Source organism: Tachypleus tridentatus, chromosome 4 (genome assembly GCF_004210375.1).
Source record: "Tachypleus tridentatus isolate NWPU-2018 chromosome 4, ASM421037v1, whole genome shotgun sequence".
Taxonomy (NCBI): domain Eukaryota; kingdom Metazoa; phylum Arthropoda; class Merostomata; order Xiphosura; family Limulidae; genus Tachypleus; species Tachypleus tridentatus.
Genome location: NC_134828.1, coordinates 76,185,204 through 76,210,567, shown reverse-complemented (window position 1 = coordinate 76,210,567; position 25,364 = coordinate 76,185,204). Strand labels below are relative to the sequence as shown.

The window sequence follows — 25,364 nt, the reverse complement described above, 5'->3', positions numbered from 1 at the left end:
TGAATTTCGCTCAAAGCTAAACGAGGACTATCTGCGCTAGCAGCCCCTAATTTAGCAGTTTAAAACGAAAAAGGAAGATAATTAGTCATCACCGCTTACTGTCAACTCTCGGGTTATTCTTTCCCTAACGGTATTGGCTATCACATTATAAAGCCCCAACGGCTGAAAGGTGATTCGAACCCGCGATCCTCAGATTGCGAGGCGATTGTCCTAACCATTTGGATACGCCGGGTCAGCTTTTAACGTTAAGGAATAATTTTTTATTTTAGAAATATCCTCTCGGACAACACAAACATCACCTTGGACAACAAAAACATCCCCTCATACAACACAAACATCTACTTACACAATATAAAAATCCTCTCACGTAACAGAAACATCCATTCACAAAATACAAACATCCCCTCACACAAGAGAAACATCCATTCACATAATACAAACATCCCCTCACACAAGAGAAACATCCATTCACAAAATACAAACATCCCCTCACACAAGAGAAACATTCATTCACATAATACAAACATCCCCTTACACAAGAGAAACATCCATTCACATAATACAAACATCCCCTCACACAAGAGAAACATCCATTCACATAATACAAACATCCCCTCACACAACACAAATATCCCTTCACACAACACACATTATTCCCCTTTTCTTCCTCAAGTGTCAGGAAGACTAAATCACTAAAGTAATTTAATTAACACGAAGTTACTTAGTAGAACTAATTCCTAGCTGGAATTAACTACAGATCTGTATCTAAGGGTTATAGGCAGTCTCTATCGGAATTCAACTGTACTTTGAGGACTAAAACGTAAAGTTATCGATACCAAACCAGGATATCTGGTCAAATATCCTTTTACACGATAAGTACAACTCACGCTACATCAGTAATCCAGTTTATTATCTTTAAATAATATAATGTATCTTATATCTACAAAGTTTATTTATTTATTAACTCCGTTGAACCTGATAAAATAAAGATGATCTTATCTATGTCCATAGATGACTTCTTTGGGAGGATTCACCTTAACACAATATAGTAGAAGTTGTATTTTTATAAGGGCGTTTCTTAACAAAATCATAATAATAGATGCTGCATCCATTACTAATTTTTTATAAGGGGCGAGAGAACCATATCAAACTGAAACTCTGCTGTAAAATTGAACGTCAAATTTCGACGTTCGGTGTATAATTTATCTGTACTTCAAGTTTTATCTTCCAAGACGTTTCTCCAAAGACATCTTAAACTGCGTAAGGCTAGTAACCTCTGCTAATTCAAAGATCTGTTTTTAAGTAGAGCAACTACAAGTACAGATAAAGTAAAACTAAACTATGTGCACCGTTTAACAGAAAATCTTTTTAATACAAAACATATTAGTGACTTTTTTACTTCTTCCAAAGAAAAACGTACAGCTGCATTTTTGATATGTCGAAGCTATGATTGTTTCGAGTGTATAACACGTTATAATTTATAATCACTTAAAATGAATCAATTTAAATAACATTACAAGTTTTACCATTTTATTTTTGCCCAACGCATTCATTTTGTTATAATTTCAAACTTTGTTTTTCCACAAAGGTAAAAAAGTTCAAATATTACATATTAAGACAAATTTTCAGAAAGTAAAGAGGCAAGCTTTCCCAAACAATGATAAATAGAAGAATGAAAAAGTATTACATCTCAGCAGAACAAATGGTCATTTACACCGTAGGAATAGCTGTAGTTAAAAGCACGTGGGTAAAATATCAAAAACATATATACAATTTTGTATAATAAAAGCCTAATCTAGCATAATTTCAAATTATTTTGATAATTAGAGTCGATGTAAATACCAAAATCTCAAATGATTAATCTCAGTTGTCTTAAAACTAAATTAACTTTTGTACGCAAAAGTTTGGAGAACACGTGTCCAACCAGCTAGCCATTCCGGCTATATAATATTTCCTAATTCCTGTGCCATTGTGTATTTTCATGCTAAAAAAGATATGTACAATCAATGTGCATATATTATAAGCATTATCAGTGAAAATGCAAATGAAGCTTGTTTGATGCGAGAAATGAAGATGAGAAACAAATCTACTGCATACTTTGTGAAAAATTTGAATTTGGAAATTCAACCTATTTTATACAAGGTAAAACCCTATAACCAGAAAACTGGGCATTTTATCATCAGGGGCAAACTGGGTTTTTCATTTGGTATCAACATTATGATTATATATACTGATACTTTATGCAAGGCATAAATACACGAAGTAGATAAATTAATAAAGATTCTTTTAATTAAATGAAAATAAACGTAATTTTTATTTTATACTAGGAATTTTCAGACTTTGATACGATTAAATTAATTTTTGGAATAATAAGCCTGTCTTGATTTAAAATACATCTCAATCTTTATTTGTTAGGTGATTATTAATTCGATATATTTGTTGATAGAATATAAGCAGATAATTCACATATAAACTATATCATATTACTAATATTATGTTACTTTTCAAAATATTAATGTAGATATTTAATTACTGAAAACTTTTTTAAGTATTTTACTTTGACTTTATGTTAATGTGGTGTAGGTTTGTAATAAAGGGATATCTTACGATGTCCGTTTGTTTGTTTCAGAAATTTGTGCATAGCTATATGAAGGCTATTTGCACATAATCATTTCGAATTTTAGCTATAGTGAAGGCAGATATACAAAGAACCAAGAGCGAACTCTTGGATTACTTTTCATCTGATCGAATGCTGGGATAACGACAGTCACTCTTATAGTATAACCCATGTTCCCGAATTGAAGACAGAAAAATTTGTAGCAACGAGTGACGAACCATAAATCATCAACAGTCCAAGCACGCTAGCCACTAAGTCTTTACGATCAAATATAAATTAGCACACTAGTCTCAATTTTTTAACACGTGAAATTATTGAGAACTACAGTAGTAAGAACGAGTGATTCATCCAAGCAGAACTTCGTGCAGAAAATATTCTTCAGTCGTCAGTATACATACTCTTATCATGTTTTACCTTGTTACATGTTAACTTATAACATATAAGTAATTCTTTCTTTTCACATGTTTCCAGGAGCAACGTGTTTATGCTTTATTTAATTACGTGTCTGAAATCTAAGACTGATGTTGGAACACATTACAAACATAGAATTGTCATTCGAAATATCAAATCATTCGTATGATGTCGAATAAAATGACAGAGAAAAAAACAACTAAAAATACTTCGCACGCAAGTAAACGAAAATAAATCCAACAATCTTAACTCATGACCAAATCAAAATGGACCGATCCTCAATACGCTCAATTTGGTCAACTTCTTAGCATCACCTTTCACACTTTCCTCACTTCCATCAGCGGCGTAACTTATGTGACAGACTAAAAAAAAAACTGGATCAACTGACTTTTAAGTTCTTCAAAGAAGTTAAACAAGTAATCATCTGGAATGTCATTTTTAAGTTCAGTTTTTATATTGACAGATATTCTACAGTACACTGATATCCGAAATGTGCACAACTGTAGCATTACGAAACTCAAAATTTGTTATAAAACTTGAGTATAATTTAAATACGGACTTCAGGTTTTGAAGCTCAGCATCGTATTACAAGCGTAATCTAAAGGTGTGGGAAAATAAAAAAAAACAGAATGTTTTCTATTTATCTTTACTAAAAATGAGAGAATAACACAATAATTCTATAGGTTGCGCGCCTAAATGATTCCGTGCTATTTAACCTCCAGGCGGTGAAAAGTAATGCTGGGCATTAGAAGCCAGTTAAGCCAACATCACTCTCGTTAAAGACAGATGATGCTCTTTTACTCACAAACCCAACCCTTTCAGATTATTTCATATTTTTCTTACACGAAACGTTGCTGAAAATACCTTTGCCCGTAAAAGAGAGCAAATGTTGGCTAGACACGAAACCTCGACTTGATACTACTACATGTACTTTTCCTTTATACATATAATACATTTGCTCAATGCAATCATATGATGATTGTTAGGTTTTTATCGTTCCTGAAGAGATTTGTTGTAAAAGCGTTTTTGATTTATTTTTATAAAGTTATTTGTACGATTATATTACTTTTGCTTAAATCAAGACAAATATAAAGTTTGAAATAGTAGATTAATAAAAATCTTAAATTTCATCTTTTTTACTTGTACTCTTTTGCTTTATGTCACAGGATATTGGTTAGAGTGATGGTTGTAAAACCTCATGAGAAGTATTGCTCAACCCAATATCTTCGTAAGTTAAGAAACATGTTGATGGATGTTAAAAAATGAGAATAAGTTTAGTAAGAAGTAATTGAACTATGCTGATCGACATGATAATTCATAAAGAAAATACAGTATTTCATTAGTGATTTATAGCTGTGACATTTAACATGATTGTGGTTTTTACTTCGATGTTCAAGATTACGTGAGCCAGAAGCGCACAACGCCAAACATCAGTAGATTAAAACAATATATATTGCCCTAGCAATTACCAATCACAAATTCATTATAATCCAAATATTTATGCAGTATAACACTTATTACCTAGTTGTTCTTAAATAACCAATTTATTGTTAACTAGCTGCCATTGCTTCCCGATAGAACTGCGGCGAGTTCACGTACTTACAACGCTAAAATCCGAGGTTCAATTCCACGCGGTGGACACAGCATATCGTCCAATGTCTAAAACAAAGAAACAGAGCACACCACCAACGGTAGTAGTTATCAAATATTTTGTTCACTTTACTTTTTGACGACTAAAGATGTAGAAGAATTTGATCAATCGATAAGAGATCAATGTTAATAGTTTAAGCAATAAAAGACCATCTTTAAGTATTGATAAATAATAACGTGCACTTAGTTCACCTTACATAACATATGCTCTGCTATTTATCTGTATATCGACAATCAGTTAGGAGCAGTTATAAGAGGGTCGACAACCAGTCAGTCCCTTATCGGGAATTACCCGTCAACAGTCACGTTTCCAGTAATCTTAGCCACTGATATACAAACTTTCTACAAGCAATCAGACTATCGACCATGAACTACACAAAAACTAGAAAAATCAACCCTTCAACCATGACTCTTCACTGCTGTCACTTCTTTTCACAAGTTGTAAGAACACCATTTGATCTTAACTTGGAAGTGACGAATTTCCAGAAAATCAACACCTGAAAGTTATTTGATCGCGATAAGTCAACATAGGACGTTAGCAATCAGTTGGCCCAACGAACAGAAATAAAACAAGGTTTTTTTTAAAAGTCACGTAACGGTTTATAGAATGCGTCAGAGTTTTTCAATTACGAACTTTTAGATCATAGTCCCGTCATATCATGACCAATTTCAGAACTAATTACAGTTTTCGAGGTCTTGGGCGTAGTTAAGTAGACAAATCGAAAGAGTTTGACCACCCCCAAGACCTCACGGATTAATTAACCCTAAACCTTCCAAAAAAATTCCATTTATGGGTAGGCTGGTAGAGATCCTGGTGAGTAATGAATTCGAATCGGATGTATGCAACCCCACACTTGGTATCGCTGACGAACAAAAACATAGTTAATAAAACGAAAAAAAGTCTCATTCATTAATTTATTATAATCCTATCATAAAGAATTAACATAGTTAATAAAACGAAAAAAGTCTCATTCATTAATTTATTATAATCCTATCTTAAAGAAGTTCAAATCCCGTGGCTACTGAGGGTTTTCTCTTCTTTGAAAGAAAATCATGACATTGGTGTGTTTCTTTTAACTCAAACAAATGTAATTATTTCATGACTTGTCTTTCTTTCGCTTTCTTATTTTAAAGTTCTGGCATAAAACCCTTCTAATGCCAAGGTGTAGCAATATATACTGATGTAAATGCATATATATATAGGGATGTATGTACCTCTGTATATGTGCGTGTGCATGTGTGTATATATATATATATAGCAGATTACACTCTATTTGGTCCTGTACAGTAAATATCTACACTTTGAAAGCGCTAGAACTTCTAGATCGATTTCAGTATTGCTGTCTGTCTGTCTATGTATTGATAAGGCTGGGCTATAGGTGGCGCATTAAGGCAGAAAGCTACAAGAGCTGCATTTGATCTTAACTTGGACGAATTTCCAGGAAATGTAGTGAGTGTGTAGCTAAACCAAAAAGGCATGCTTGTTCACGTAATAAGCATATGTGGATAATCATTACTAACCGTTAGTACTTAAAATTGGTTACACATCTCAAGAATTGATTACAAAGTAACTAATAATGGACTGTATGGTACCACGTATTCAGCAGCCTTAAATCTCAAATTGTGTTGGTAGGAGAACCTGTTTCAGTCCTCTTTGCTTCCCTTCAACAACTACGTGGAAGATTAACAGTATTTCTGACGGCTTATAACGCTAAAAATCGAGTTTCGATAACCGTGGTGGACACAGCACAAACAGCACAATGTGTAATTTTAAGTTTAATAACAAATAAATTCACCGGTACTATTCAATCTCCTGCGAATCCACTAACATAAATTATGAAAACATACATGTACACCTGATATCACTCTCCTTCAACAAGGAAATGGTTTAGATAGCGAAAACCATTTGTTGTTCAAAAAAAATTTTGACTAACAATTCATTCAATCTTGTTCTGACAGAACAGTATAGACTGAAAATGTGAAAGCACCGTCTTGCGGCAGCCTTTCTCCGAAAACGATGTGAAAAACCAGTTCCAAATTCTACTATGAATCAAAAAGTGTACTATGTTTTTTTAAAAATCGTAAGTTTAATTAACTATACTTGAATAATGATCTCCACGATTTAAGTTATTTAAACATTAATGGACATTATGGAGCGAACAAAAGTGAACGATCATTAAAAATGCATTTTTTTGTTAATTAATAACAGAATAGTGAAACGGTTCTAAATATATAAGAACTAATAACTTCATTGACAAGCTCTATTTTAAAGCACAATATAAGAGTCGTTAAGCTTAATGGAGTTTAAATTCGAGAGATAATGAAGAAAGTCTTTGTTGAACAGTAGTTCTGTACATCTCAATATTCTAATACTATCATACAGAACATCTATTTTATGAACATTATCATAATATAGAAACTCAATTTTCCAGCACACTTTGTGGACTCATTAAAAAATAGAATAGTCTTGTGATAACTTACTATGGTCATCACATTCTTTTATAGCATTAAAATAAGAAAATTTCATTACCAGATTAGATAAGTGGATTAAAAAAAATTCATTCAATTTTATATCATTGTATTTTTATTAAAATAATATTGCATTTTCGACGAGTTCTTTTTAACCGAATGATATAGAATTTCGATTTTTTTTCTGATTTGCGATTACGTTTCTCGATGCATATATATATATATATATATATAATAAAGTTTAGTAATTTCATAAGTAAGGTATATTTTTATCGTGTTTGCTTACTTCTGCTTTATTAACTCGTGTGAGAAAATCTCTTATTTTCTGCACAATTTGTTTACAAAGTCTGGAGGAACTATATATATATACATTCTTTTTCACATTTAATTTTCTTTGGGTCTTTTACTCTTCACTAGTGAATGGAATGCACTGTATTAGTTCCCACAATCCTGTTAAAATAAAACATTTAATCGAAATAAGTAGGATAAATTGACTTATGTTGCCATTACATGTACTTATGGTTTCTCTTACCCAATTACTCTTTTTGCCTGATCCATTTAATGAATGGAATTAGTCGAAAGTGAAATAGACTACAAGAAAAATCAAATCATTTGCGAGAGTTACGATTTACGGTTCTTATACAAAAGTACTCACTAATATAATACAGTAAAATACTAGTGAGAAAATTCGGAGCAAGAAGAAAAGGAAGAACATTCATTTAGTCCAATGACAATTAACTTAAAAACGTTTATGTAAAAAATTTTGTAGAGCCTATAAATATTTCAGAGTTTATCAAACGCAGACGTCAGCAACACGACATTCATATGTTTTTAAATGACGAAGAGAGTAACATCAAAACAAGTATATTCTAAAAGTTCAATGTAAAATAAATTAAACGAAAGAAAGAAACATATATCGTTTATTCGTTCTTAAGAAAAAAGTCATGCAATTGGGGTATCTGTGCTCTATCGAACGTGGGTATCGAAACGTGAATTTTAGCGTCACAAACCTTCGGACTTAACGCTGAAATACCGCGTTGATACAGATATTAGAATCAGCAGAAAGATTTGTACAAAGGAAATTAAGGCGTTAATGACAGTATTTAGCTTACTAAAAATAAACAAACTCTACTTATTAAAACTTGACATTAGAAAGTTTTTGTCAGAACTTTAAAATAAGAAAGCTAAAGAAGAACAAGTCTAGAAAAAATTACATTTTCTGAGTTAAAAGAAGCATACTAAGGTCATATGTTTTTTTCAAACAGGAGGGAATTTCCAATAGCCGCGGTATTTATTTTTTTAGGCAGGAATAAAGTAAATTAATCCATGAGACTTTTTTTAATTAGCTGTATTTTTGTGCTCCAGAAATATCAACCATGGGGCGATCGTATATCCTAGTCGATTTTATTACTCATCAGGATCTCTCCTAGCCTACCCTTAAATTGAAATTCTTTCAGGCAGGTTTAGGGTAAATTAATCTATGAGACTTTGGGCGTGGTCAAATATATCGATCGAAAGCGTTTGATCTTCTAAGTTCGAAACTGTAATTAGATCTCAAATTATCAAGAGATGACGGAGATATGAGCTAAAAGTTTGTACTGGAAAATCTTTAATTCTTCTAGATAAATTTTGTTTAGATATCAAAAACTATAATAATTTAAAAAAGTATAAACTTCTTAAGTAGGGAAGCTGACAGTCAGTAGCTTTCACCGTCAACTTCTAGCTGATCAAATTGTTGGACAAATCAACACTGTTGTAACGCACCTACAGTTTCAAAGTGCGCGTATTTTTGTCACAAGTGGTCGCAAACCATGAACCCTAGCTGTTGTAAGTATTCTGCCGATACGATAAATAGCGATCTGTTCTTAAGCTAGAAATAGTTGTTTCGTGTTTGCTGGTTTGCACGAATTGTATCCGTTACGAAATGCTTTGTAATATCTCTTCTATAACAAGCCACGAGGTAATGTATAAATGCAGCCAAAACAACCTGTGTTATTAACATGAGTAGCAGTTTAGCAATTTCCCGTTTTTTGAAGCCCAGACTGGTAATTCAGACAATTGCATACTTTCAGTGAATGTGCTCTACTGGATCCATACTTCACATACTAAAGTTTAAAGCAATTTATTAAGAAAATACATGAAATACAAAATCCCTAATTTTGGTTGGATTTATTCCCAATTTTAGCTGTAGCGTAGATGCTTATAGAATGATTCTGAGTAAGTCTAAACATTTAGCTCATAGCTCCGTCATCTCTAGGCCGATTTGAGATTTAATTATAGTATTTGACTCAGTAGATCAAATCCTTTCGATTGATGTATTTGACCCTCTTCAAGGTTTCATTTATTCAATCACTCTAATTCTGCCTAAAATAATTTCAATTTGAAGTTGGTCCTGATAAGTAATAAAATCAAATCGGGTTTACACTTGATATTGCCGTCGCACAAAATATAACTAATAAAAAGAGAAATAAATATCTCATAGATCAATTTAATCTAATTTTGCTTAAAATAATTACAAGTGCTACAGCTATTGAGGAATCCCCCTTGTTTTCACACTTAAGTCGTTTTTCATTAGTTTATTTATAACAAGATCCGTCCCTCAACCAGAGGAATTTCATTAGCAAGAATCGTACGTAAAAATTCTGGTTTTGTTGAAACTTATAAAGGATGTAGAATACGATGCGGTATGACGAATGTAATATACCGTTTCCATACTGGACAAAAACGGGCTGTTTCTGACAAACTACATCATCACCTTTGTTTGTGAGAGTGTTGTGTAACCAAGGGGTCCACTACGTCATGGCACCTGTTTTCAGATCACAGCTTTGCTAATCTTCACTATGTCATCATCAATCCTCATTATTCTCTCCATTAATTTCTCGTGCAAGATTCCGAAAAGTTCCATGTGCAACTGATGTGAATGCGATCATGTTAAACTTTATGAAAGTACTTACTGAACAATTCCATTCATCTATCAAACCAAAATATGCTGTATCAGCGCTCAAAAATAGGTTTGATCTGGAAGGTCACTAGTGGGGAGAGAAGTAGCATTTCGACAGATCAGAAGGACAAAAAAAAAATGTCTCCAAGATTAAACAAGCAACGAAGAAATACTACGTAATTTGATTTCAGAAAAAAACAGAAATATAATCAATTTCTATGTATGATCATTGCTGACAATATGGTGTGGCTATTCCGAAACCCGATTTCTTTTTGACTGTTTATAACTCTCGAATAAAATACATTACCGTCATACGGAGGATACACTTTGATCATGAGGTTCTGAACTTTCAAACAGGGACACCTCCCAGAAACAACTGTTCCTTAGCCTGCAATCCAAAATACTAATTGACTTCCAGTCGAGAGAGAGATTCCGTGTTAATGAGATACAGAAATAAATCACAATCGTATGTGATTATATTTAAAACTGCTGAACTTAATAATTATAGATTTCAGCTTCATTTTTTTCATTGGTTGTTTTGTTTGGTTACTGCTTTTTCTGTACTACATTTTCATTCAAAATTTGTCACTTGCCTCACTCTTATGTAGGCTCTGTATATTGGACTTTCCGAGTTTCGAAGTTTGTTTTTTTGTTTCAGACAACAGAAGAGATCATAAATCATTTAAAAACTGTTATTTCTCAAATGCTCTAGTTTTGTCACATATATATGTGAAAATGTTAGTTAAATTTCTTTTATTCTTATGAAGTAAATCTTCATGTAAGTTTTCTTCAACAATTGTTATTGTTACAATAAAAAAATGTTGACTGATTCGAAAATTGTGAAAACTTAACATTCGTTTTTTCCAGTCGTACTTAACGTTTTTCTCTTTAAAGAATTAGTAAAACTATTTTGTGTTTCGTGTATTCGATTGAACTTGAAAATAAGCCATTTTTACTTTCTATACATTATTTTTGCATACATTTATTTTGCGTGTAAATGGAATTATTTATCTGTAAAGTTGAGAAAGGTTTTAGAGCTCTTAGAAAAAATTAATGCAAAACGTTTTCTTCGTTTATATACATTAGACATTGTAGACGTGGAGTAGTTACACAGTAACATTTTTTTAAAGTATATTTCATGATACATACTACATTCGACCCAAAGCTGTTTGGTATGTGTTTGCATACAAACATATAATTTTTTGCATATGTTCATCGTGAATGGTTATATGCATCGGTTGTATTCGTGGTTTATTCCATTTGAAATTTAAGTACAATAAAAGAGAAAAAGTAACAATAAGAAAATGAATAAAAGAGACCAGATATAAACCCTGCGAAGAAGCATTGTAAACGTGTGAAATTATGGAGTTTCAAGAAAATGTCAATAAAAAACTGTAAACAACAAAAAGAACCGTGAACACACAACAACAAGAAGAACCGTGAACACAAAACAACAAGAAGAACTGTGAACACAAAACAACAATAACTGTAAACACACAACAACAAGAAGAACTGTAAACACACAACAACAAGAAGAACTGTGAACACACAACAACAAGAAGAACTGTGAACACACAACAACAAGAAGAACTGTGAACACACAACAACAAGAAGAACTGTGAACACACAACAACAAGAAGAACTGTGAACACACAACAACAAGAGGAACTGTGAACACACAACAAGAAGAACTGTGAACACACAACAACAAGAAGAACTGTGAACACAAAACAACAAGAGGAACTGTGAACACACAACAAGAAGAGGAACTGTGAACACACAACAAGAAGAGGAACTGTGAACACACAACAAGAAGAAGAACTGTGAACACAAAACAACAAGAGGAACTGTGAACACACAACAAGAGGAACTGTGAACACACAACAACAAGAACTGTAAACACACAACAACAAAAAGAACTGTAAACACAAAAGAACAAAAAGAACTGTAAACACAAAACAACAAAAAGAACTGTGAACACACAACAACAAGAAGAACTGTGAATACACAACAACAAGAAGAACTGTGAACACAAAACAACAAGATGAACTGTGAACACAAAACAACAAGATGAACTGTGAACACAAAACAACAAGAAGAACTGTGAACACACAACAACAAGAGGAACTGTGAACACACAACAAGAAGAAGAACTGTGAACACACAACAAGAAGAAGAACTGTGAACACAAAACAACAAGAGGAACTGTGAACACACAACAACAAGAAGAACTGTGAACACACAACAACAAGAAGAACTGTGAACACACAACAAGAAGAAAAATTGTGAACAAATCAAAAGATAAAACCATAACTCATATCATGATCTAACCACATCTACTTTGTTCAAAATATTATCGGTTCTGTTCTTTGTACGTAAAGGATATTAATCAATTCTGCTTTGGTTAAAGTGTGAAATGTAATTGATATATGTTTTTTAAATTCCAGTTTGAATGTCCCAAAAATTTTGAAGAAGACGGATTCAGATCCACCTGTACCAAGCGTTTGAGTTCTATAGCTGTTTTTGTTTGTTTCTAATATAAACAAATGGAAGTTAAAACATTTTCCAACATTAAAGTTTTTGCCCTAAAACTGTTTTCTGGATTTTTGTCCTCAATACTTTGCAATTTGTAAGATTCTAAACACGAGTGGGAGTTACCTTAATAAATTATTTTTAAAATAACTTAGAACACATGAATGAATTCTATTCTAAACGAACATAACCTCTAGTATGAACAATAATTGAATGAAAATGGTTTTCGTGTGGTTACATTAATAATGGTAAAGAATTTAATTTTATCAGAACATATTGATAAATCAGTCCAAGTCTTAGTTATTGCTTATGCCTTTTGATTTTGTAGCATGAAATTAGCAACCTAGCAACAATCAAAGCTACCAACAAAACAACATGCAAAGTTTATAGAAATTCTGAGTAAGTATTGAGCAGAAAGAAGCATGTGCAGTTAAAAGTGTTATTCAAATTAAAATGGGAAAGACATTACGTATATGTGCATTTTATATATATTACATGTCGGTAAGTAGAATGAAACATAAAATATATGAATCTACATACAATCCACTGGAGTTTGAATGAAAATTCTTATTTGTTTGTGTTTAAGCACAAGCTACACAACAAGATATCGACGTTGCAGATATTGAACACCAATTTTTAGCGTTATAACCTTCAATATTACCTCTATGCCACCGGAAGACACTGTCTGAAAAATATTCATTCTAGTAAGATTCTCAAGTATTTGTAAGTTACAAAAATCTCCAAAAATTAATTTAATTTTTCTTTAAATCTTCACGAATGTTTTTAAACGTGTATTTACCAGCAGTTGATGAAGGACGCTTAATTAATAAAATAGACTTTTCTCATTTGTTGCTAATTAGAAAGTTTATAGGTTTTAATTATTTGTTACTTCCCCAGAGTTTTTTCTTCCCAATTTCTCAAAACTTGGGATAGTTGGAGATTTTTAAAAACTCGGATAACAGCAAAATAACCTAATTATTATCTTGGACATAGTTTTTCATATACAAACTTCTTGTAGTTTGACTGTTACTCATTATTACAAGTATTTATTGTTAGTTATAATTATTAATATTTTATTGCAATTTTTTCATGCGTTCTGTTCTTTTTATGCAACAACATTGTAACCATTTCTATATAATAGTTTAAAAAAAAGATATTATTACAGAGAAACACAATTTAAACTATTACTCTAGTACTTTCCTAATTAGGCTTAATTTAGCTCACTAGCTTATTAAATCAAATATCATGCTATATAGAAATACAACATAAGTGTTGTATTCCATCTTTGTGCGCCTCCCTATTGGCACAGCAGTAAGTATGAAGAATTATAATGCTAAAATCAGGATTTCAGATAGTCCATTGTATAATATTTGAACTTAACAGGAACCTATCTACTAAGCCATAATTAGGCTTAATATAGCTTATTAAGTTAAATATGATATTATGTAAAAACAGAACTCGCAATGGTTATTTTACATTCTTGCCTAATTAGGCTTAATACAGTTTATTAAATTAAATGTTATATTATATAAAAACATAATTCATAATGGTGATTTTTATTTTTGTTTAATTAGGCTTCATTCGTCTTCTAAAATAATCATTCTTATTAAGCAGCTTCGTTTCTTTAATATTTAAATTATTCTATGTTAACATAACATTATTGCATGTCCATCACGCCTTTCCTGCCAGTGGGATCTTCTTGTCATGTAGGTAAATTTTCGTTTTTCTTCCTTTCAGGAGCTTGTAGAAAGCAAAAAAGTAATGCATAACTTGTTCTTTGTAGGTAGATACCCAGTGGAAGTTTGAAGATATCATAATATCTGTTTCGTCTGTAATAATTATTTATTGTAACGTGCGTGTACTGAAATTTTCAGAGATAACAGATTGTTTCGTTGTCTACAGAACTTGTCTAACTATTTATTTTTTCACGTGGAATCTGAAGCTTTAGGAATTCGCACTAGTAGTTGTATTACGCTATCCTGCCATTTGTAATTACCTTTGTTTAGCATTCCTTCGTGTCCGCTGTATACATGCGTTTCATAGAATATCAACTAATTCGTAACGTTGAAACACGTGAATATAATATCCTTTAATAGAAGCGAGAGCAAAAAAGTAACAACAAAAATAATTGAAGTTTATGACTGTTATAGTTTAAGACAGTTTCGGAACGACAGTAGATGAAAAGCAAAAGTGCGTCTTATAAAGTAAATAATACTTTTACGTTTCATTTGGGTTTTGTTTAAGATCTTTAATAATATTTGTGACTATTTACAAATCTAACAATTCCCAAAATGTCACTGTAGCACACTTTGTAATCATCACACCACATTTCTAGTAAAGCAGTTCTGACTGTAGTCAGTTCATGTGAGTTCATGTCGAGTCTTTAAGCTTTCTAAGGTACAATCCAGACATTATTTATTTTTACTCGTTGCATGATACAACGTGCAGAATGTCATGGTTCACTTTCATGCTGAAAAATTTATTAACCTTGTAATCGAATTCTGTGAATGCAGACCTAAATTATAATAATATCTATACAACTTTTGAAAACACAACACTCTAGAGCCTTTCGTCAGGTCATGGACCTTTCATCTGGAAAAAAACCCAACAACAAATAGCAATATTAATTGCTCAAAATAATGATTTTTATTTTGTTTTTACCATAAGTTTGATACTCAAGGAATTGTAGGATTCGATGTCTTATATTCACAGTTTTGAAGAATGACATATTGGTTGTAGGTTAAGTTTGAAGTCTAACAGCATGAAGCTCTGGATATAATTTTCTGCAGCCCTGAGCTTTTTATCCACGGAGATTCAATGCCAGATGTGATTTTAGTTTCAGGACATGTTTTGAGGTTTATATAGACGAAGGAATAATAAGTTTGTTTGATTGGGTTGAAATGTTGCACTAGCTCGCTTAATGGCCTTCAGAACATTGCTCATAGCTCTTAGAAGAATGCTTGGAACAATGTTTTAATGTATATCGAATTAAAGTGTTGACATTTATAAGCGATAGGCATCAGTTTACCATATGAACTAAAAGTATTTTAGTAGAAGCTCTTTGACTGGCTGGCCTAGTTGTTATGACATTCTACTCGCAATTTGCGGATCGCGGATTCGAATCATGTCATGTGGGAGTTATCTATTGATAAAAAGAGTCCCACAAGAGTTGACGGAGAGTATTGTTGACTAGCTGCCTTCCCTTCAATCTATCACTGATAAATTAGGAATGACTAGCGCAGATATCCTTCGTGTAGTTCTGCGTGAAATTCAGAACACACCAAACCAATCTTTGCAGTGAAGAATTTGAATATCTTTAACATCTCTGTGTTCGGTTAAATACCTGTTTTGAAGATGCTTTAATTTTTCCCCATTAGTTTCAATATAATATTTCACCTACATAAAACTAAACATAATGTACATGAGATATATGTCCAACTGAAAAACATATGATGCATATATATAATATGTATTTTTTAAATTATTCAAGCTTCCCAAATATTATAAATATTAATTGATACAAGAAATGTTTCCAACTATTTCAAACTCAATAAAAGTTACGAAAGGAATATAAGATTACAAATTAAGAAAAATTTGGATAATACGTGGACTTGGTTTTTTACAACCCTTACATCTATATTAAAAAAAAACACATAACTTTTCATACTCTTTTAGGAATAGAAAAATAAGTGAGAGAGGGTAAAATACAATGAAGCCATTTTTGAAATTATATTAATTATAAGGAGAAAAAGAATTACAAAAAAATTCAAATTGAAATACATTAAGATATCTACGTATCCAACCATCGGAAAAATAAGTAAACGAATTATTGACGTCCAAAGAAGAAAATAATTTTAGTAAGAAACAAAAAGTAAATTATCTCTAGAAATATGACAAAGGAGTGAGTTGTTTGCGTTTGAGCATTTGCAAAAGGGATTTTCCTACTGTTAAGAAAGCAGTAGATTATGCAGTTCTACAAGCGCAGTCTAAGACTATGTGGCATACACAACATTCTATTTCGACTCGGAATATTTATGATCAGGTGCATGGGAGATAAATATGCATACATTCAATTTTCTAGCTTTGACGAAATTTTGGTACGTTTAAACCAAGTGCCCCCACCATTTTACATCGTTGATGTGTTTCTACTTTGTTTGTTTTTTGGTAAACGCAAAGCTACACAATGGGCTATCTGCACTGTTCATCTAAAGAATCAAAACGCGATTTTCAGCGTTAAAAGCCCTAAGAGTTGCTGCTGAGTCATCAGGAGGAGCTTGCGTGTACTAACAACAATAAAATATAGTAACATTTCTTCAGACATAATCATTTTCCTTTGAAACATGATGACTTACACATCTGATACTTAATGTATTATGCCTGTTAACGATATTTTCGTGTGTATTTAAAAGCATATTGACTACCTGCTTATTACAAGTTACGTTCTAATGAATCTGTTACCATAGTTGCATTTTCGTTATCATTGTTTTTTTGTTCAAACAAGTGTTTGCAAATTGTGAAATCATACAGTCTTAAAAAGACATTTTCGACTTTTTCTTACTAATTGTACCTTACCGTATAAAATAGTTTGTGAATCAACAGACAGTGATATGGTCCTTCACTGTGCACAGAATAAAATGATACTCTAAGGACTGCCATATTTCAAATTGGCTTTTATTTGGAGATAACACGGGTTATAATAACGAATAATAAAGACTCAATAGCTCTTTTAAGATTTTTATTTATGATATGCTTTTTTCCCAGTAGATTAACTTGATTAATACACTTTGACGCCTTGATAGCAATTCAGATTTAAAATAGCAATTATCCACGAATGGTTGCTTACATTCTGTGAAGAAAATCTAATCGAGTGTAAATTTCTTTAAGTTCTATGTTACTATTAAAAACAAAACAAAATAAAAACACAGTTTAAAAGTTTCGTGCATTCTAGCAATAAACGCAATGAAATGACCCCACAAAAGAGAATAACTTTCAAATCACACATACAGGTGCGAGTAGATGATTCACGTTGTCTAAGTATACTTGCTTCAGGCCTTGACACAGCTGGTTTTGCAATACTTTGGTAGTTTTAGTTCAAAGCGACCTGATGTTGCTCATGCAGTGTCCAGGTTAGTTTCAAATGCTCTAAGTAATGTACAAACATGGCACCATAGGGAATATACTTCCCTTCTATGATTTTTTTACTCTGCCATATAACAAATATATGTATATATAATTTACTTAGATATTGAAAACAACTTTACCTTTAAAACCATTATTAATTTAGTTATCGTTACTAATCTCAGATCTGTGAAGTTAAAACATTCGTTTAATTATTAATTATCACATTAACGTTTTTCTTTATGTATGAAACTATTAGACTATGAAAAGATAAAACTGTCATCAGCCTAATCAGATTAACACAAGAGACAGTCACGTGTTTGGAGTATATATATTTTTAGAATTATAAAATAAATGGTAAAGCCAAAAAGTTACTAAAGCTTTAATGTTAAGCTTCATAGATCTTTAGAACTCTTCGTAGTTTTATATGACCTTTTTCATTTTACAGGTTTTATCAAAAGCAAAACTGCACAATATCTCACAAATTATATAAATATTGGATCAGTTAGTTTAATAAACGAGATGAATAGAAAGAGACTGAGGTAAAATCACAAGCACGAAAATGCCCTTCATCTATATTTTAACTGAAACAAAACTCTTCATCTGTATTTTAACTGAAACAAAACTCTTCATCTGTATTTTAACTGAAACAAAACTGTTCATCTGTATTTTAACTGAAACAAAACTGTTCATCTGTATTTTAACTGAAACAAAACTCTTCATCTGTATTTTAACTGAAACAAAATTCTTCATCTGTATTTTAACTGAAACAAAACTCTTCATCTGTATTTTAACTGAAACAAAACTGTTTTTGTTTGAAGATAAGCCCGAAGCCTCATAATGGGTTATCTCTGCTCTACTCAACACAGTATCGAAACCAGATATCTAGCATTGTAAGCTCGCAGACATACCGCTGTGTTACTGGGAAGGAGAGAAACAAAACTGAAAACAGCTCATGGGAAATTATGGTGTTGTAACGTTTTTTTTTCTCAGCGAGTACAAAATTTATGGTAGTATATTAACACTTCAGTTTCAATGAATAGAAAAAACACAATACTTCTACAGAGAGAAAAACATTTCAGCAAATACTAGAGTAAATATTGTATTGTATCTACTATTTACTTCTAATACACCGAATGCAACAAATTATCTTTACAAACGTAGAAACAGACGTAGAGAGAGAAAGACGAATATATTTAGTGAATCTGAACTATACACTAACGCATTACCACTTCAGTATCGATAAACAGAACAACATAATGTCTCTACGAGTAGAGTACAATGAAAATAAAATCATGCATTCCAACAAGCAGTGCTCCCTCGGTTTGGAAAATCACGACATATCACCTTTACAGATATAGAAACCAGACAGTAACACGAATTTCAGCCAGCGTCGACTGTGTAATTCTTAAATATATTTAAAGACAACAAGGACCTGTTGGGTCACCAAAGTCGTCCCCTTCACAAAAATAAACCTTAAAATATAAGTATGACACTCTAATCCAACTTGTATCGTTCAAATATTTATCATGTCGTCTTCAAAATACCCCCAACCGCATCCACTTAATTTGAAGATATCTATTCCATTGGCCAATCACCTTCTATCTGTATCTTCTATTTCTACCATTCTAGTCATGAACTAAGAGAAACGATGATGCATCAACAGTTCTAATTTCTTTAACAATATTAAACACTCCAATTAAATACCCTTTATTTTTGCAAGAGAAAATAATTCCAGAGATCTTGACCTCTCCTCGTATGACAACCTTTCAACTTATCATCGTAGTAACCTTCCTCTAAACCCTCTCCACAAATTCAATATCCTTCGTAAGATAAGACATCCCAAACTGAACACAAAACTACAAATGTGGCCTAATCAATGACTTATAAAATGAAATTATAAAAATTTTAAACTTATATTCAATATTTCTGTAAATGCAACCTAAAATCCGACTTGAACTTCTACTATTAACAGCACATTGCTCCGATGGATAAAGGAACTAATCAGTTATAACACAAGACACTTTTCTTCCATAACACTGTTAAGGTTATTGGGAATCAAAATTATCCCCATAATTCAAATTACGATAAATCGCATGCATTACATTGCACTTATTATAATTAACAGCTAGCAATCTTTCATTCTCCTAACCCAATAAATCCTTTGTAAATCAGCAGTATTCTCAACACTCAAAACCTTTATATCATTGGCAAATTTAAATAATTTATGAACCACTGCTTTATCAGCATCGTTGATGTAAATTTATAAAGGGCAAAGACCCTAACACTGAGCTCTGAAGTATCTCACTTGTTACCGTAATCCATTTTGGAAGAATTCTATTTATAACAACTTTCTGCTTTACCCCATCCAGTCAGTTTTCTATAAGTTGAGGAAATCCATCCTTAGACCTACAGAGATAACTCTTAACAATTCTTTTATGTGTCACCTTGTCGTCTACTTTCTGAAAATCCAGATACATCGAATTTTCACACGTTCTCTCATCTACACAAACATTAATCTGTCCAAAGAATGTCAAAAGATTAGTAGAGTAAGACTTTACCTTAGTGAAACCATACTGACTATCCACTAAAATTCTAAACTTTGTTAAATGACTTTTTAAAGTATCTTTTATCGGACTTTCACAAACCTTTACTACAACTGATGTAAAACTGATAAACCAATAATCTTTGGAACATTTTTATCACCTACACTGAAAATAAAATTAACATTAAACAGCTTTCACTCTTCTAACACCAACTCAACAACTTCTTGGACATAGAAAAAATTGTAGGAACTGACCAACATATCCATTCTTTAACCTTTTTCTAAAGTCTTGGGGAAATATTATTTGGCCTAAGAGCTTTATCATTCTTTGAACTTCCCAATTTTTTTCTCAAGAAGCTCAGAATTAATGTAATCATCTTTTTTAACTTTGTTTACATCTATCAGCTTTCAGAGGAGGAATATTTCTTAAATTTTTAATGACAGCTATTGAAGAAATATGGATTTTAATAGTCCAGCCATCTCATCATCAATGTTAAAGGTCGTATTCTCATTTTAAGACTTTGTTTAATCTTAATGTGTTTAAAGAAATCTTTACCTGTTTCATGTAGTTTTTCATTTACTAATTTCTCGTGTAACCAAATCTCTTGATTTTTGTATATTTACGCTAGTCTTCCATTATAGTAACCAATAACATCTTCATGATTTATAACGTTTTTTTAAAATTTTATCCTTTATATCTTTCAGTTTTGGTGAATCATACAAGAACACAAATCTCTATAGTTGTGCATGAAAAGAAGTTTGCAAAACTTTCATCAAATGGAAGCTTGTTGTGTTCTTGATCTTTTGTTTGAATAAACAGAACGACAACACCGTATTTCTTGCAGGCTAGAAACGAAAAAGCAAAACGAAACTTTTGAAACGACTCTTTTCTTTTGAAAAAGAGATCAACAAACATAATCTCTGTAATATACAAATACGACTTTAATACGAAGCTTTTCATGGAGTATGGACCATCCAATAGTATTGTAAGACTACAATTTTAACAAATAGAAAAACAGTTCACTACCTGTATAGATATAAAAACAAGATAGTAGCAGAAAGTGTTAAGGAAGTACGAACTGAGTACTAGTACAGTAACTCTTCCGTTCGATAAACAGAATTTCACAGTAGCTTTAGAGACTTAGAAACAAGAAACGAAGTCGGAGCTTTCAGGAACTGTGTAGAAGCGTAACAATTCTTTAGTTTCGATAAACAGGAGGAGCTTCCTACATAAACTCTCAAAACCTTGGTAACACTAGCAAATTTAAATAATTTATGGACCAGTGCTGGCTATTCACTAAGATTCTAAACTTTGTTAAATTACATTCCAAAACGCCTTTTATCGGACTTTCAAAAACCTTTCTTACAACTGATATAAGACTAAATAGACTGGAAACTCTTTAGTTACCATAAACAGAACAACAACACAATAACACTACAGATGAAGAAAGAAGAGTGTAAAATCAAAATTTTCAGCGAGTACGAATTGTATAATAATAATTGTATAATAATAGTTGTATAATAATAATTGTACGATAATAATTGTATAATAATAATTTGATAACTATTCAAATAGAACAATAGCAGAAAACCTCTACAGATGTGTAAACAATATGATGTCACGAAGCATTTCAGTAACTACAAATATGTAGTGTAACTCTCCGGTATCGATTAACAGAACAATAAATACACTACCTCGAGAGAAACATATTAATGTAGTTAGTATCCAGTTCCAACAAACAAAATGCGAAACATCTACAGAAACAATAGGCAACACGAAGCGTTCAGCCACTATGAATTGTTTAACAGTATCGTAAGTCTCTCGTTTTAGTAAACAGGACAACAACAACAACATATTTCTATTAATATATACACAAGAGGGTAACACAAAGCTTTTAGCCACTACGAACTGTATAACAGTATCGTAAGTCTCTTGTTTTAGTAAACAGGACAGCAACGCAATCACCTCTACAAACGCAAGAGTTGTAAAGAGGGTAATTACTTTCCAATTTCATCAAGCAGAACGACGCAATATCGCTAGAGATTTAGAAACAAGAGAAAAAGACGAAGATTTCAACCACTACGAACTATTTTAGTGGTATATTAACACCTTTGTTTCAATAACAATATCAACACCACAATACTTTTACAGATATATAAAACAAAATCAGTATTACAGATTTTAGGGAACATTTCATAATTACAATATCTGTTTTACGTACTAAAGAGTATTAATATTACATTTATTCATCATGTAAAAAGTAGACAACGATTTACGTCTCTTATTATTCTTTATAACGATATAATAGTATATGACGTTTGTGAAAAGCAAAACAAATTTAACATATCAACTGTATGATGTAGCACCAAAAACTGGAATTAGATATATAGTGTCTTCTACAGGGTCCAGAATGTATTTGAATTAATACAAGTACTAATGTGAATTTAAATACAATATACGCTGATGAATAATATATTATTACTACATCTCTTGGAAACAGAACAATATTTGCAACATTTACGGTTAATATAATGTGAACAACGACAACAATTAATTAAAACCGCATTTGGTAAAGCAAAAGAGACCACACTGTAATTTATATACGATATATGATTTAACAATGCACTTAATTAACCAAAATTATAATTTGGTGGAAACTCTACAGTTCTATGTACCTTTAGGGAAAAAAAATATTTTTCCGACACTCATATGTACTTAGCTAGTTCTAATTTAATATTAGTTGAAACCTTTCTTAACTTTTGGTATATAGTCTTTATCTAAGTCATGCTTAGGGAAAAAAGCTTGTTAAAAGATGTTAACTGTTAGACCTTCAGAAATAGAAATATTTAGACTGAAATCATATAATAATAGATTTCTAATGTAAACGTATAATTTAAAGCCACTTTTGACTGCAGAACAGAGAGTAAATAAGTTGTTGGAATGACAGAAATAATATGACTGATATTTTAAACAAGTTTCTTGTCTTACCTTGGAATATGAAAGACCCGCCGAAAACAATAAGGACGGATAAGTAAGTCTTTACCACAGGTTTACGTGTCATGTTACTCATTAAAATTTACAAAATGTAATGAAATGACACAATTTATGTGAAGTGTCGTTTCCACTGGCTTCCTGATGTCATCCTAGACCAAGCAGTGTCGCTGAAATCCTAGTGTAAGCGCACGATACCCAGAAACCGTCACCTAAACTCAAGTCGCACAACACTCAGCCGCGCACGGGAACGTTGTAGAATGTCTTATTGGACCTTAAAAGATATGGATAACTACCGCTAGGGGATATAACATAAATGACGTGCCTGATGACGCTTATTGAGAAAGGCATGCTGGTAACATGACTTCAAGTCTGAAGTTAAAATATTAACTATCAATGACATTTTATCTATTTATTTATTGATGACCATTCTTAAAATAAAAGACAAAATATCTGAGATTAAGCGAACAAATCAAGGTATTAGCTAGAACAAAAAGACTTTAGAAATGTAAACGTGCGAAGATATAAAGCAAGTATTTTTTTTCCTTCAAAACCCACCGGTCGATTCTGCTAAATAATAACATTTTGAATGAAGAGGAAATTGGAACAAATATATCTTTCTGTCTTTAATTTATAAATGTCAGTTTCCTAATAAGAAAAAAAATATATCGTTGCGTGTAAAAACGTACTTGATTTCATCTTATTACCGTTATTCAGTAAATTATGCAAAATAAAAAAAAAAGTGAAATAATCACGCACGTGTTTGCTGTTGCAGTACCTAATTCCTCATTTATATTTCGGTGTTATATGAATGCCATCTGGTGTTCAAATGTTTAAGTTAATTTAAAGATTCGAAATAAAAATTACTGTACAGTTTTAATTAATTTGTATGAATGTATCAGAATAGTCTATAATAAGAGAAAAACTTCTTAAAAGTTTTGCACAAAAATTTTCACGAGCATGTGATAGTTTCTTAAGATAATATCAAGACATATGTTCAACGATAGTTAATGACACATATTTGTACATTTCAATTCAATTAATATTACTTTATTAAAATTATGTAATTATTATTACATCAACACATTTAAGTTTTGGCAAAAGTTATTTCAATTTTGTGATCGTTTTTCCATTTTTATTCTATGCTAAATTATATGTTACCGGCGTAAAAATCTAATAGGGATTCTGTTTCACGTACCACATAGCAAAAAGCTTTAAATATTCTGGTGAAAGGTAATAATGTCCTACACATTAATAAGTCAAATTAACCTAATATTCTTTCTTCGTTGGTCATTTTCGAAAAAACAGATACTTTTGTAGCAGTTTCATTATATATTTCTTTTACAATAAACAAAGTATATGTGTCATTATCAAAGTTCTATTATGGCACGCGAACCCTCGTCTTATACAACCATTATATATTTTGAGACTTGTTTAATGGCTATGACACTAGTTTATGCCTGATTTGATGTTTTTCTTATACTTATATCTACAAATAGTCTGTATCATTGGCACGTGCACTGTAAAGGTATACGTAGATTCAATTTTATACATTGTAAGTACTTTCATCCTACAAAGTAAAATCCAAAACGCAGCAGAAAATATTTAGGACTTCGAGCTGCTTCTTAAAGTTCAAGACCAAATATCATAAAAACTGTCTTAGCCGATATATCTTGAGAGCTGACAGAGCTGCCAGCAAATATAAGCTAACCGAAAGAATAGACATTTTTTGCTAAGGTTTTTGAAAAATTAATTAATTTCTACATGGAGAGGCTTTGAAGATGATATCTCTACTGACCTTATATAAAAACTGACTTTGCTGATTGTGGATACCAGTATCCTGAAACATATCGTGTAGAAAGACTTAAATATAGACTTGAAAATCATTTTGAAAGAAAATAGTTTTTCACAGAAATGTCTGTTGCAAACCAACTGGCCTGGCATGGCCAAGCGTGTTAAGGGGTGCAACTCGTAATCTGAGGGTCGAGGGTTCGCATCCCGGTGGCGCCAAACATGCTTGCCCTTTCAGCCGTGGGGGCGTTATAATGTTACGGTCAATCCCACTATTCGTTGGTAAAAGAGTAGCCCA

General features: G+C 31.8%; 1 protein-coding gene across 1 annotated transcript in view; it reads right to left on the bottom strand.

Annotated features, from left to right (window-relative positions):
• Positions 1-23,536, bottom strand: part of LOC143249476 (V-set and immunoglobulin domain-containing protein 10-like) — a 100,519-nt gene extending 76,983 nt beyond the window's left edge. Inside the window, exon 1 of the mRNA XM_076499390.1 lies at positions 23,273-23,536. Within this exon, the coding sequence (XP_076355505.1) occupies positions 23,273-23,354 (82 nt within the window). The 5' untranslated portion in view covers positions 23,355-23,536. The remainder of the gene's footprint in view (positions 1-23,272) is intronic.
• Between the last annotated feature and the right edge of the window lie 1,828 nt (positions 23,537-25,364).